This window comes from Equus asinus, chromosome 4, assembly GCF_041296235.1.
Source record: "Equus asinus isolate D_3611 breed Donkey chromosome 4, EquAss-T2T_v2, whole genome shotgun sequence".
In the NCBI taxonomy this organism is placed as follows: domain Eukaryota; kingdom Metazoa; phylum Chordata; class Mammalia; order Perissodactyla; family Equidae; genus Equus; species Equus asinus.
The window spans coordinates 109,356,970-109,373,582 of record NC_091793.1 but is presented as its reverse complement, the minus strand read 5'-3'; the positions used below and the strand labels follow the sequence as shown (position 1 = coordinate 109,373,582).

General features: G+C 34.4%; 1 protein-coding gene across 7 annotated transcripts in view; it reads right to left on the bottom strand.

Annotated features, from left to right (window-relative positions):
- UBR3 (ubiquitin protein ligase E3 component n-recognin 3) overlaps positions 1 to 16,613 on the bottom strand; it is a 229,898-nt gene that overhangs the window by 189,783 nt on the left and 23,502 nt on the right. For all 7 annotated transcript variants that reach the window (XR_011502861.1, XM_070508074.1, XM_070508076.1 and 4 more), the window contains exon 2: positions 894 to 1,033. Coding sequence is in view for 6 of the 7 variants with exons in the window: in XM_070508074.1 (XP_070364175.1) it covers positions 894 to 1,033 (140 nt within the window). In the remaining variant the exon portion in view is untranslated. The remainder of the gene's footprint in view (positions 1 to 893; positions 1,034 to 16,613) is intronic.

Below are 16,613 nucleotides of genomic sequence, written 5' to 3'. Positions count from 1 at the left end.
GCTGTATAATATTTCCTCACACTTTAAGGATGAGAGATAAAAGATAAAAACGTGTCATAGTTTCAAATTGGATTTAGGATTATTTATAGTATTAAATAATTTAAAACCTCCAAAAGTAATACTAAATGCAGTCCCTTATATGATAAAAATGGAAGTATTCTTAGAAAAGTAAAAGACATCATAAAAAGTTAATAAATTTGTTTCATACCACTAATTGATATTTATAATTCACAATGTCAGACTGAGAACTTTAATAGATATCTAAATCCAAATATTAAACAAAATTATATTAATCAACATTGTGACTAAATCTTAAAAGGTAAGAATAATATCTGTAATTTGCATGTTTCTTTTCTCTTTTCAATACCAACAAAATGCTTACACCCATACATTCTACCAGTAACATGAGAGTAAGCAATCTGACCTTCTAATAAATTATTGTATATGGAAGGGAATGAAAATATACAGAGACCTCTACCCAAAAAAAAGGAGAGAAAGATGGGTGAAATAGTAGTTTATCTTCTAAAAATCTAAGTTAAATGTAAATACTTCCAGGACTTCTTAATTCTGCTCTATCATAATATAATTGCAAATAAAATCACTTTCACTTTATCAAATGATTATTTCCTCATCTGCAAAAGGCCAAGTAAGTTTGATCAAAAACATCTGAGTCGAGGGGAAGAGCGTGCCAAACTGTGCCTACTGCAAGGTATCTATGAGATTATATAAGTGATACTTAGTGTGTTTTTATTTACTCTCTGTATTTTATAGTCATCGCATAAAAAATGTTAAGCAAAAAAATGGTATCTGAAAAAATACACCTCATTATTAATGCTAAACTTTGTTAACTGGGAACTTAAAAAGATTACTAACAAAGAGTGGATTAAACATACCTGGTTCATTATAGCCTTCTCTTAAGTACTGAATAAGACAAAAAATAAATCTTGGAAGAACAAATTCAGACATCATCAGTAAGTCTTTGGGGACACAGGGAATATTTGAACTTGATTTAATTTGATGCCTTTTGCAAAACCTGTAACATGAAAAAGAAAAAAAATTAACAGTGATGTCTAATCTGCCAAGAATATATTACTTTTATTTACAATATCCATAAACAGAATGCAGGCCAATATCAAAGCCAGTGTATTACTCTTTTATGATTTTTAAGGCACCATGTTAAAAGAATATAGCTTTAATCAGTCTTTAAATCAAAAATGGTGCTGAGGGAGATTTCTTCCTAACCAAAGACAATTCTAGTTAGGTTCCAACTAGAACACAAAAAGAAAATTTCATTACAGGATTTATATTTTTTACCTACAATTTATTGCTTTCAAGTACTAGTTTATTACTTCCACCCTCTGTAAATCATTAAGTACAAATTGATCATTTCCCCAGAATTTGCATTTTCCATTCCTTAACTCAACTATTTCTAACTTATTGCATTAATGGATAAGTGATATAAATAATTGAAGTTTATTTGAAAAGTGTATACACTTAAGTATATACATTCCTTCTAATTTTGTCTATACTTATTTTAAAGTATGATTGGTATCAATCATACTGAGCAAAAATGAAGTCAACTATTCTATATTCACAATCCAAACAATGACAAATAAGATATTTTGTGACCAAACACAAAATAACCATATTAAACATACAAAATGCCTAGAAATAAACTTATTGGGAAGGGTGCAGAAACTATTTTAGCTGAAAAACATAAAAACTCTGAATAGAGGGGCCGGCCCCATAGCCGAGTGGTTAGGTTCGCGTGCTCTGCTTCAGTGGTCCAGGGTTTTGCCAGTTCGGATCCTGGGCGTGGGCACGGCACCGCTCATCAAGCCATGCTGAGGTGGCGTCCCACATGCCACAACTAGAAGAACCCACAACTAAAAATACACAACTATGTACCTGGGGGCTTTGGAGAGAAAAACGAAAAATGAAATCTTAAAAAAAAAAAAAATCTGAATAAAGAAAAACTACATTCCCAAATGTAAAAACCAATTTTATTTTATTTTGTAAAGTTAGTACTGCCAAACTTAATGCCATTAAATTTAAATCCCAATGGGATTCATCATAAACCAATTCTCAAGTTCAAATGGAAGAGCATACGTGTAAAAAAAAAAAAAAATCAGTAAAACTTGAAAAAAATGATTAATTTTAGTGAACTAGGTGCTAAAACATAGTACAAAGCTATTATAATTAAAAATTTATGGTAATGTGATAATATCAATGGATCACAATGGAGTCTAGAAACAGACTACATAAATTTGTGAATTTAATATAATAATGTGGTATTTCAATTCAATGTGGTGGGGGAAAGACTTTCAATAAATTGCTTTAGGACAATTGATTATTTAAATGAAGGAAGTAAATCTGATTCTTTTCTTACACCACATACAAAATATATTCCATACAGATCAAAAATCAAAAGTGAAAACAGCTACCAGGAAAAAAATTAACTCTTCCTCTATATTATCTTAGGGTACAGAAAACCTATGTAGGACTTGAAACCAAAAGCCATAAAAAGTAAGATAAAAATTGGCTACATAAATCAGAAGCTTCTACGCAGAAGACAATTACAATCTGGAAAAAAGCATTTACAATAGGTAAAACAGATAAAAGATTAATATCTATCATCTATAAACTCTCAAAAATGGATAAGAAAAAGAAAACAATTCAATAGAAAAATCAGCCAAGGTCATGAACAATTCACAAAAGTGCTGGTGAATAGCCAATAAACGTATGAAAGATGCTCAAGTTCTCTAATAATCAAAGCAATGAATTTTCTTAAAATAAAAAATGAGTAACTAGAAAATGCCCATTTATGATACCTACTGAAATAAGTGACCCATGCCATGAGCCATTAGAGGAAGGCTTGAAGGGAAATTTTCCACTTAGAGATCAGACTGTTACATCCTTATCAATCTTACTATCACCAGAAGTGAAAAAAAATTTGACACTGTGCATGTGAAGCACACAGCACCATTTATGAAGTGTTCTTATCAAACAAATTGCACTTGAATGACACCAAGTCTCTAGAGCTTACTTCCATTTACAAGAAGTATAGGAGGATAAAGGAACAAATTAAGGGACACCACACAAAAAAAACAAATAGACAAAGCATGAATATGAACATTATATGGGATAACTGAACTCAGTTTCTGCAACCTTTCAGTAGCAGGGAAAAAAGGAGGTAGAAGGACCACTCTGGGTTAAAAGAGGCTTGAGAGACCCAATGACGACATGCAAGGTGTGCACTGATTCTAATAAACCAACTATAAAAACGCATTTTTTTGACAATCAGGGAAGTCTGATTATGAACTGGTAGTAGTGGTTCATTAGATAATTTAATTAGGTGTGATAATGGCATTCTGGTTATGTAAGAAAATATTCATAGATATTTGATGATATTAAGGAATTATTTTGTGTGAGTGTGACAATAGTAGCATTGTGGGTATCACTGAAAAGAGAAGTCTTGCCTTTTATATCTTTACAAATATTTACAGATAAAATGCTATAATGTACGGCACTTGCTTCAAAATCATCTGGTGGGATAAAAGGCAGTATACCAAGACCAGCTATGAGTTGTTAGTTGTTGAAACTGGGAGATAGATACATGAGATTTCATTATGTTTTCCTCATTAAACAGAATGTGGGCCAACATCAAAGCCAGTAAACTACTCCTTTCAGATTTTTAAGGTACCAAGTGAAAAGAATGTACTTTTAACTAGTCTTTAAATAAAAAAAGTCACTGAGTGAGTTTTTTCCTAATAAAAGATCACAGTAGTTGGGTTCATTATGCTCATTGCTTTTCTATATGTTTTAAATTCTCTGTACTTGAAAAGCTAAAAATTTTTTAAAAGAAAAAATATTCATATTTTTTAAAGATGAATACTAAAGTATATCAGGGTGAGGTGACACGATGTTTGGGATTTGCTTCAAAATACTTCAGCAAATGAGAAAAAAGAGCAAAGGAAGCAAATATGGTAAAAATCTTGATAAATGTTGAGTCTAGTGATGGGTACCTGGAGGTTCAACGTTCTTTGCCTTTACTTTTGTGTATGTTTGAAAATTTTGATAGTACAAAAATTTTTTTCATCTTGCAGATTAGGGAAGATTCACTTTACTAATTCATTGTTGGAAAGCACATTCAGAAATTTTTGTGACCATACACACAGAAGTGTAAATAGGTCTAGTTTTTGGTAACATTTTGACAATATCCATTAAAATTATAAATGTTAATAATCACAGTTCAGCATTTCCATTTCTAGAAATGTATTATATAGAAATACTCTTAAGTTTGCAAGAATATTATCTACAAAGATGTTCACTGTACCACAGCTGGCACTACAAAAAAAGTTAGAAACGACTCGTGTTCAGTAACAGAATAAAAGTTAACCAAATTGTGGTAGTTCCATAAAATATTTTGCATTTGTTAAAAAGAATGAGATGGATCAACAAGTTCTGAAGTAGAATCATATTTAAGACAGATTAAGAGAGAAAAGATTCCATAGTAGTATACATATTATAATCTCTTTTATAAATAAAATTTTGGAGAAAGAAAAATATTCAAAGAAATGTATATCAAATCTGGTGGAAATTAGCTGGGAGTGAGATACAGCATACTTTATTTTTCTACATTAATTCTACCTGTAATGTTTGAATTTTACATAATAAACATGTATAACTTTGTAATCAAAAGGAAAAAATTTAAACTAAAAACAAACAAATAACAGAAAGCTATGCCATTCATTTGGTTTTACTTCCACTATTTAAAGCATTAATTCTTGACCTTTTTTGCTCCATGGACTCCCTTGAGGATCTAATGGAAGTTACAACTCTTTCTTAAGAAAAATATATACATACACACAAAATAAATATACAGAGTGTTGTTCACACCCTGCTGAAGTCTATCCACCCTTAAGGCAGAGTTTCAATTTTAGGTCAGTAGATTACGGCATAGAGCTTTGGATTTCCTCAGTCCTCAAGGCAGACAGATGGGCAGAGTCTGAGCAGCCTCCCCAGTTGCCTCTGTGGCCCATCCAAATGTCACTTTCCACATCTGCTGTATTATGAAAAAGGTTAGGAAATATTACACCTTAAGGTCCAAACCTTGATTTAAAGGGAAATACAAATTTAAGGACTTCTTTCAGGTGGGGTACACAAAATCTAAGTAAAATCAAACCAACTTTTAAAATGCTACCACTTTAAAAGCCTTTGGAGATAACAGAGTCTGGCCTGTGTGACAGGTTAGAGAACCAGTGATCTAAGATGATTTAATTAAAGTACCTACAAGCATAAATGTGAAGGAGAGAAAACAGATGAAAGGAAAGTCAAAAGAGAAGAATGGGAAAACATACTGAGGCACAAAGACTAAAGGATGCAATGAAAGGAGTGACAGCTGAAAAGCAAGAAGAGATAAAGGATTAGATAAAGGAGGGCACAGTAAATTCTCTTACTTTCTGTCAAGGAAAGAAACCAATTCAAAAGAGCAAGTGGGCAAAGAGTGAAGAACAATTTGAACAGAGTTTCAAGTGGCTTCAAGGAGTGAAATTTCACCCTGGAATTAAACCCAAGGAAGAGCAAGAATGGTCTAAGCAACCGAGGGACTGGGGCTACAGGAGTGTATCAGATGGCTATAGACTGAAAAACGTCGTAGCCAAAAGATGAAAGAACAAGCTCTGTGAACCAATTTAAATAATGTAGGACTGTCCAATACAGATGAAACATACCATAAGAACTAACACACCTTATATAGAAGTGTTTAATAAAGGCTTGATGAAATAAAGACTTAATTAATCTAATAGTAGAACACCAAAAATTATTTCAAGGGCATCCAATTAAAGAATAACCAGGAACCCACTTAATAATCCCAGCTTTTCAAATATTTTTTTGGAGAACTACTATATGCCTGGCACTTAGGCCCTAGGAATACAGGGGCCTTGCTCTCATGGAGCTAACTTTCCAAGGGGGTGGCGGTGGGGGGCACGGGGGGCGGGCAGATAAAGGAGAGAGAGAGAAACAAATAAATATGAATAATAAGCTCTATTAAAATAACTTGACAACATGATTTATAGAAAGTGTCCATTAGGCTCCTTTAAATCGGTTTGTCAGGCAAGGCCTTTCTAAAGAGGTGATATTTAGGCTACAGGCCCAATGACATGAAGGAGCTAGGCTAGGCATGCAAAGCTCTGTAGGTAGACCACACTGTCAAGAGGCCTGACAAATGGAACTGCACATAAACAGGTACTAAAGATCTTTCACCAAGTGAACTAGACAACTAGTATGGTTCCAAAGGAAAAATGAAGCAGGAAGTAATGAATTCGCATTAGCAGTTCACAGGTCACAGACACTTTCTTCAAGGAACCCAATGGTTTTGAATAATTAAGGAGTTTAAATATTCCTTAGTAGAGCAGGATGTTATGACAATAATAGAACGGTCAAATAGAACTATAGAAACAGCTGATAAAACGACCACTCCAAATTTTATTCACCTCAATTTTTTAAAATTTTGAATACAACTGACAGAAAACCACCCAAAAGATAAGTGTGCAGCTCAATGAAGTATCATAAAGTACACACACCCATGCAACCACCAACCAGATTAAGAAACAAAACACTACCAGTATCCAGGAAACCCTCCTTGTGACTCTAGTGATACTGAACTTAAAAGACTAAAAGCAGAATTCCTGAACTCTGAAGGAGAAGGGAAGGGCGGGGAAGAAACAGGAGGGGAGGAGAGGAGGAAAGAAAAACAGACAGGGAATCTGGTGGTCCCACTTGCAAACTACTGGGACTTGCTGGGGGGTAGGAGGACAAGGAGAGGCCGACTCAAATAACTCAACGACATATTTCCAAAGTTAGAAAAGCATGTGAGAGAAGCTTCCCTACAAATTACCCCTTGGTATGTACATCCTATTTCCAGCTTATCACAAATTACACACTTAACCATCCTGCCTACAATTTTATCCCTGGAGATCCCTGGAGAGTCATGGACCCCAGATTAAAAGCCTCTGAAATAATCTATTTCCTTCATTTTACAGATAGGGAAATCTCAGAAACACTAAATGACATACCTAACTAATAAAATTGTTAAAAAACTCCTGGAGATCACAAAAGGAGATCATAAAGATATATGGTATCTACCTAAACTAACCTACGTATTTAATATGACCTTATTAAAAATATCAATAAGGAATAAAGAAGCTGATTCCAAAGTGTACACAGAAGAAGAATAGCTATGAAAATTCTGAAAAGAAAGAATAATGAAAGTGGAGTTGCTTTATCAGGTATAAAACCTTCTCAAAATAAAATTAATTTTGAAGTTGAAATAATCAAAACAGTGTTGTATCCAGCCTTTAGGGAGCTTACATTCTAGAAGGCAGAGATAGACAATAATGATAAATACAATTAAATAAACTATAGAGCAAAGAAAGGGGAAGTCAGTTCCAAATTCACCAATATGTGTTCTGGTGCCATTTCTCTAGATATACATTTCTACATCTCTAATATAAATGGCTGCATTAAGGTGTAGATTCATCTCAAGTTTAAAATTGTTACATTACATGAATAGTTAAGAAATAAAAGGAAAACTTCAAATTCCATCTACACAGGTTTAAGATTATTTGATGGTATCTAAAGTACTAGCAGAGCAAAAGTTAAATACTTATGAAAACTAAAAGTTCTAAATTCAATTACAGAGTGCCTATAAAATCAAAAGGTTTGAAAGTAAAAACAGAGATACACATGTATTAAATTATTAAAATAAATAAATTATAAATTGAATGTTTAAAGGCATAAAGAAAATAATGTGGTAATAGTACATGAAAAGACAGATCAATTGACAAATTAATTATTGTGAGTCCAGAAAGAGAATCAAATAAGTGTGGAATTTAACTTATGACAAAGGCAGAATTCAAACCTATGAGGAAAATGTGGCTCATTCAGAGAAAAGGTATTGAGATAATTGAGTAACCAGCCAAGTGATAGAAGAAAATAAGCAACCTGTGAATCTAGAATTCTTATCACAGAGAAAACAGCCATCAAAACTGAGGATAAATAAAAACTTTTCAAACAAAATCTGGTAGAATTCATTGCCATCATACCTGCACTGTAAGAAATATTACAGTAAATTTTTCAAGCAGCCCTATGACAAGTACACATGGCAAGAAACTGACCCTCCCATCAACAGTCATGTAAGTGACCATTTTGAAACTGGATCATCCAATCCCAGCAAGCCTTCAGAAGACTGTAACCCCAGCCAAGATCTTGACGACAACTTTATAGGAGATGCGATGCCAGGACCCCCTCCTACACATTTCCAAATCCCTGATCCATGGAAACTATGAGATTATAAATGTTTGTTGCTTTAAGCTGCTACATTTGGGAGCGATTTGTTACACAGCAATAAATAACTAAAAAACACTACCAACCAACTAGACTTACTTTATAATAACAGAACATTACACCCTACAACAGCTGGATACTCATTCCATTGTTCACAAAATATATCTCAAAAAATTTTTTTAAATTGACATTATACAAAGTATGTTCTCAGACCAAAAGGAATTAAATTGGAAATCAATAATCAGATATAAAAAATTTCCCCAAATTTGGAAATTAAATAAAACATGTATAAACAATGCACAGACCAAAGAAGACATAAAACTACATTGAGACTTTTTTGTACCTACCATATTTTCCAAGACCAAAAGTTTGATGATATACTGTCCTGGCCTGGCCAGGTAGTAAAGCCATTGCTCACTGTCTCATAGTCTTACTGTACTGATGGAGATAGTGTAAACTAACATAACATATATGAGGACAATTTGGCAAAAATCTATCAAAAATATAAATGCACATCCATTTGACCCAATAATTCAAGGGAGATTAGAATCATGATTGCCTAATTTCTAATCTAGAACTCTTTTTCCACTATACCTATGAAGGCAATTTCTCAAACCAAAGAAAGAAGCTGCATATTGTGTCCAGGTGAAAGAGAGAAGGTAGAAGATGTAGCCTAGCCAAATTAATAAAATATTGTAATTTCTATAGTTTTCAATGGTACAAGAAACAATCAAAAGGAATACTAAAGTCAGGGCTAATTCAAATAATCCCACCCAGTGGGAAGCACAGCCTGGCACCCGGCCAGGGAGGACAGCCTAGAGACCCACCTGACTGGGCATGATTAAGGACCTAGTCTGTGGCCCCACTCAATCACAAAGTCCAACGAGCTGCACCACGCAGCCAGGGAGCACAGCCTCTGACCCCACCCAACCAGAGGTGACTACAGAGCCCAGTCAGTGGCCCTGCCTGACCCTGGAGCCCAGCCACCAGCCCCACCTGAATGTAAAGCCCAGCCAGCAGACTTACTCAACCATGGAACTCAACCAGGAGGTCCATATTGACCTCAGAGCACAAGCAGTCTTTGCCCAACTAGATACCCTGACAGCAAGTGCTGTCTGTCAGAGGATGCTACCAGCTGGACCATCCAGAATCGCAGGCTGGGCTGTCTAAAGAAGGTCTTTCTCTGTCAAAATGAACCTGCAAAGACTGGAAGAGGAGACCACTTTCTCAAATACACATATACTAACCCAAGGATAGAAGGATCACGAAGAATCAGGTAAATATGACATCATCAAAGGAAACTAACAAAGCTCCAGTATCTGACACTGAAGAAACAGAGATCTATGAACTGACTGACAAAGAATTCAGAATAATCATCTTAAAGAAGCTCTGTGAACTATGAGAAAACATAGATATCATCTCACTCAATAAGCAAAAATACAAAAAAATACATGAACAAAATCAGTTCAATAAAGAAAGAAACCATTAAAAAAAAAAAAAAAACAGAAATCCTAGAGCTGAAGAATACAATGACTGCACCAAAAAATTCAATAGAAAACTTCAACATCAGACTTCACTATGCAGAAAAAAGAAAGAGTGAACTCGAAGCCAAGTCATTTGAAATTATCTAGTCAGAAGAGGAAAAAGAAAAAAGAATGAGAAATAGTGAAGAAAGCCTACAGGATTTATGGGACACCATTCAAAGAAACATATATGCATTATGGGAATTACAAAAGGAGAAGCAAGAGAAGGGGACAGAAAGTCTATTTAAAGAAATAATGGCTGGGGGCTGGCCCAGTGACATAGTGGTTAAGTTTGTGTGCTCCACTTCAGTGGCCCAGGGAAATTTCCCCAAATTTGGGGAAAGTAATTGGCATCCAGATACATGAATCCTAAAGTCCCTAAATAGGATGAACTCAAAAAGGGATACACTGAGACACATTAAGATTAAATTAACAAAGACAGAGAGAAATTTGAAAGCAGCAAGAGAAAATCAAATCATTACACAGGGGACCCTCCATAAGCCTTTAAGCAGATTTCTCAGCAGAAATCATGCAAGCAGGGGAGAGTGGAATGACATATTCAAAACATTGAAAGAAAAATCTGTCAACCAAGAATACTATACCTGGCAAAGCTGCCCTTCAGAAATGAAGGAGAGATAAAGATTTTCCCAAACAAAAAAAGCTGAGGAAGTTCATGACCCCTAGACATGACTTTCTTTTTTTTTTCGAGGAAGATCAGCCCTGAGCTAACATCTGCCAATCCTCCTCTTTTTTGCTGAGGAAGACTGGCCCGGAGCTAACATCTGTGCCCATCTTCCTCTACTTTATATGTGGGACGCCTACCACAGCAAGGCGTGCCAAGCGGTGCCATGTCTGCACCTGGGATCTGAACCAGCAGACCCCAGGCCACCAAAGCAGAACATGTTCACTTAACTGCTGTGCCACCAGGCCAGCCCCTAGACGTGACTTATAATTAATGCTACAAGGAATTCTTCAAGCTGAAACGAAAGGACACTAATTAACAACATAAAAACAGGAATTTATAAAACTCACCAGTAAAGGTAAACATATAGTCAAAGTCAGATTCTCTAATATTGTAAAGATGGTATGTAAATCACTTTCACTTCTCATATAAAAGTTAAAAAACAAACACATTAATAGTAACTATAACTACAATAATTTGTTAACATATACAGAATATAAAAAAGATGAAAAATAACCTAAAAAGTGAGGGGGGAGTAAAACTACAGAGTTTTAGGCTGTTAACACCTTAAAAAAGGTTGTTACAACTACAAAATATTTTAAGTCACAATAGTCAAGACTTGGATACAACCTAAGTGCCCATTAATGGATGAATGGACAAAGATGTGGCATATATACACAATGGAATACTACTCAGCCAGAAAAAAGGAAATAAAGAACAGAGCAGAAATATATAGAGAATGGGAAAACAATAGAAAACAGCAAGAAAACTGAGTTGGTTTTTTCAAAAGATAAACAAAATTAACAAATTTTTAGCTAAACTAACCAAAAGAAAAAGAATGAGGATTCAAATTAATGGAATTATAAATGAAAGAGTAGAAATAAGAATTGATACCACAGAAATACAAAGAATCAGAAGAGACTACCAGGAAAAATTATATGCCAACAAATTGGACAACCTAGAAGAAATGGATAAATTCCTTGAAAGACACAATCTACAAAGACTGAATCAATGAAGAAACAGAAAATCTGAACAGACTAAAAGCAAGCAAGGAAATTGAATAAGTAATCAAAAACATCCCAACCAAGAAAAGCCAAGGACTAGGGAGCTTCACTGGTAAATTCTACCAAACATTTAAAGAAGAATTAACACCAACCCTTCTCCAGCTCTTCCAAAATACTGAAGAGGAGGGAATGCTCCCAAACCCATTTTACAAGGCCAGCATTACCCTGATACCAAAGTGAGGTAAGGATACTAGAAGAAAAGAAAACTACAAACCAATAGGCCTGATGCATACTGATGCAAAAATTCTCAACAAAATACTGGCAAACCAAATTAAAGAGCACATTAAAAGATCATACACCACGATCAAGTGGGATTTACCTCTGGGATGCAAGGATGGTTCAACACATGCAAATCAACCAATGTGACACACCATATTAACATAATGAAGCATTAAAATCATATGATAATCTCCACAGATGCATAAAAAGTATTTGACAAAATTCAACATCGATTCGTGATAAAAACTTTCAACAAACTGGGTATAGAGAGAGCGTACCTCAACATAATAAACACTATATGACAAGCCCACTGCTAACATCATACTCAACAGTAAAAAGCTGAAAGCTTTTCCTCCAAGATCAGGAACAAGAGAAGGGTGTCCACTCTCACTACTTCTATCCAACACAGCACTGGAAGTTCTAGCCGGAGCAAACAGGCAAGAAAAAGGAAAAAAAAAAAAAAAAAGGCATCCTGATCAAAAAGAAAGAAGTAAAATTATCTCTGCTCACAGATGACATGATCTTATATACAGAAAACCCTAAAGACTCCCCCAAAAAACTGTTAGAACTAATATTACTAGTTGCAGAATATAAAATCAACATACAATCAGTTGCATTTTTATATATTAACAATAAAGTACCTGAAAAAGAAATTAAGAAAGCAATCTCATTTACAATAGCATCAAAAACAACAAAATATGCAGGAATAAATTTAACCAAGGAGGTGAAAGGTCTGTGCACTAAAAACTATAAGACACTGACAAAAGAAACTGAAGACACAAATAAATGAAAAGATATCCCATGTTCACAGATAAGAAGAAATAATATTGTTAAAATGTCCATACTACCCAAAGCAATCTACAGATTCAATGCAATCCATAACAAAATTCCAATGGCATTTTTCACAGAAATAGAAAAAACAATCCTAAAACTCATGTGGAACCACAAAAGACCCTGAATAGCCAAAGCAATCTTAGAGAAAGAAGAGCAAAGCTGGAGGCATCACACTTCTGATTTCCAACTACGACAAGCCATAGTAATCAAAACAGAATGATACTGGCATGAAAACACACAGATCAATGGAACAAAATAGAGAGCCCAGAAATAAATTCAAACATATATGGTCAATTAATATTTGACAAGAGTATCAAGAATACACAATAAGGAAAGGATAATTTCTTCAATAAATGGTGTTGAGAAAACTGGATATTCACGTCAAAAGAAGGAAAGTGGATCTCTATCTTATACCATGCACAAAAATTAGCTCAAAATAGATTAAAGACTTACATCTAAGACCTGAAACCATAAAACTCCCAGAAGAAAACACAGGGAAAAAGTTCCTTGACCTTGGTCTTGGCAGTGGTTTCTGGATATGACACCATATCCAAAACAAAGGCAAAATAAACAAGAGGGACAACATCAAACTAAAAAGTTTCTGCACAGCAAAGGAAACCATCAACAAAATGAAAAGGCAACCGAAGACACAGCAGAAAATATCTGCAAACCACTTACCTGATAAGGGGTTAATATCCAAAATATATAAAGAACTCACACAACTTAATAGCAAAAAAATAAGAATAATCTGGTTAAAAAATGGGCAGAAACCTGAAGAGAAATGTTTCCAAAGATGACACATAAATGGCCAACAGGCACCTGAAAAGGTGCTCAACACCACTGATCATCAGAGAAAGGTAAATCAAAACCACAATGAGGTATCACCTCATATCTGTTAGAATGGCTTTTATGAAAAAGAGAAGAGGTAAGTGTTGACAAGGATATGGAATAAAGAGAACTATTGTTCACTGTAGGTGAAAATGTAAATTGGTACAGCATTATGGAAAACAATATAGAGAGCCTTCAAAAAATTAAAAGTAGAGGGGGCCAGCCTGGTGGCGCAGCTGTGAAGTTAGCATGTTCTGCTTGGGCAGCCCGGGGTTCACTGGTTCAGATCCCAGGTGTGGACCTACACACTGCTTGTCAAGTCATGCTGTGGCAGGCATCCCACATATAAAGTAGAGGAAGATGGGCATGGATGTGAGCTCAGGGCCAGTCTTCCTCAGCAAAAAGAGGAGGATTGGCAGCAGATGTTAGCTCAGGGCTAATCTTCCACAAAAAAAAAAAAAAAAATTAAAAATAGAACTAGCACATGATCCAGCAATCCCACTTCTGGGTATACATCTGAAGGAAATTAAATCACTATCTCAAAGAGATATCTCCACCCCCATATTAACTGCAGCATTAACACAATAGCCACGACATGGAAACTAAGTGTTAGCTGACAGACAAATGCATAAAGAAAATGTGGAATATATATGCAATGGAATATTATTCAGCCATAGAAAAGGAAGGAGATCCTGCCATTTGTGACATGGATGAGAGTGGAGGGCATTACGCCAAGTGAAATAAATCAGACAAAGAAAGACAAATACCATATGACCTCACTTATATGTGGAATCTAAAAAGTCAAACTCACAGAAATAGAGTAGAATGGTGGTTGTCAGAGGCTGGGGGTGGCAGGGGAGTCGGGGGGAAGAAATGGGGAGTTGTAAGTCATAGGGTACAAACTTTCAATTAAAAGATGAATACATTCTTAGAATCTAATGTACAGCATGGTGACTACAGTTAACAATATTATATTATATACTTGAAATTTGCTAAGAAAGTAGATGTTAAAAGTTCTTATCACAAGGGGAAAAAAGGTAACTATCTGAGGTGATGGATGTGTTAACTAACGTTCTTGTGGTAATCATTTCATAACATATAAATATATCAAATCATCATGTTGTACACCTTACAGTTATACAATTTTATTTGTCACTTAGACCTCAATAAAGGCTGGGGGGGGGGGAACCAAGCTGCATAGTCCTTCTAACTAAATGACAATGAAAAATTATCTGGGTTTAAGAATCTATTATACATAGTATTTTTAATACCAACATTATAGCTAAACCTCTCTAATGTCAATACATAATCTCTTAATATTCTCCAAAGCTTTCTTTAGTCTTTTAAAAAAAAAAAAAACCTTCATCACCTTAAGATTTTACATTAGCTTGAATTCATTTTATATAAGGATTAAGATAATATAAAATATCTATCAATATTTATCACTATTTAATGATCTACTAAAGTGAGTAGTGGTACATGAATGTCCATTTTACTAAAATTCTTTAAACTGTACATATACACTTTATATACTCTTTCCTGTGTATGTAAGTTTGATAACATAAAAACACTTAGGATTTACTAATACAGAAACTCATAACCTCAGTTAAAACCCCTACTCAATATTACTCCAAATAAATCTAAGGCAAGGCCTCACTTCCCACCTTCTCAAAGAGAAGGGTTAACCCTAACTACCAGTGCTAAAGTTCAGGTTTATAAAAACTTAAACCTCTTTTCTTTTAGAGCATCTCATTACAAGATGGATAATTGAGTAGATGATGAGAAATATAATTAGCAAAACTATAACACATTAAATCAATAATTTCAGAGATGAAGAACACTTACTTTAGAGATTTTTTCATATTATTGTTAAAAAAAATTATATATTCAGAGGACGTTTTGACTAGAATTATTTAACAGGTTTCTCTTTTTATTTTTTCTTTTCATCACTCCCGTCTACACATATATACATATACACAGAAACAACACATAAATTTATGCAGATTTCAAAGAAATTAAGTCCCTTTATAGGGAAAAAAAGTTGTTTCATTTTAAGAACCAGCGCATCTTTGTAATTACCTCACAAAAATATCCTGCTCATAGTTTATAATAAACCCTAATCAGCAACAGATAAATGAGTCATTGCTAAATAAAATGGAAAGTGCTCAAAAATTGTCTGCCTCTGACCCTGCTCAAGTTCTGTATGATCTCTGTTCACCTAATCTGTTCCCCCTCCTGGGTTCCTAATTTCAGCTAATGGTGGCACCATTTTCTCAGGCATTCATTCGTAACTCCTCCCTCTCACCTTTTGAACTAGACTTCAAATGGTTAAGTGATTGCTAGTTATGCATACACCAGTATATGTTCAGAAAAAAGACAATATTAAAGCCCAAAACACATCTAGCAACAGTTTGCATTCTTTCATGGTATTTTGGTTCAGATGAGATCTCAAATTATTTAATAATTATTCACAGGTTTGCTCATAATTTTAATTAGTTGGGAAAGAAAGGGCATTTCTAAATCCAAAAAAATCCATAGTTCTATTATAGGAGCCAAAAATTTTTCTTAATGAGCCAGACAGTAAATATTTTAGGCTTTGAGAGCCATACGGTCTCTGTGGTGCTACTCAACTCTACCTTTGTAGAGTGAAAGTAGTCATAAACAGTATGTAAATAAATATGTTGTGTTCCAATAAAATTTTATTTACAAAAACAAGCAGCCAATTCCTGGGCATAGTTTGCTAACTCCACATTCTAGAAGGATCCAAAGGATGTACAGCCATAGAATAGAAAACACAAAAGTCTACCTAATCTACTAATCAAATCAATCCATTAATCCATTGACCTATTAATCAAATGAGGTCACTGCTCTTAGATTGTGAGGAAAGTACTTAAAATACGGAAATCAGAATCACTGCTTCAAAGATCTAAGGTATATCTCAACTACAAAATGAAGAGTTGGGAGTATATAATTTCCAAGGTACATTCTAGCATTAAAATTCTACATGCGCATTTACAAATAGGCAGCCTAAATCCTGAAGACATTAAACTACACTGTCATCTACATAAATAATTTCCAGGAAAAAATAACTACATAGGGCAAATTACAGGCAATACA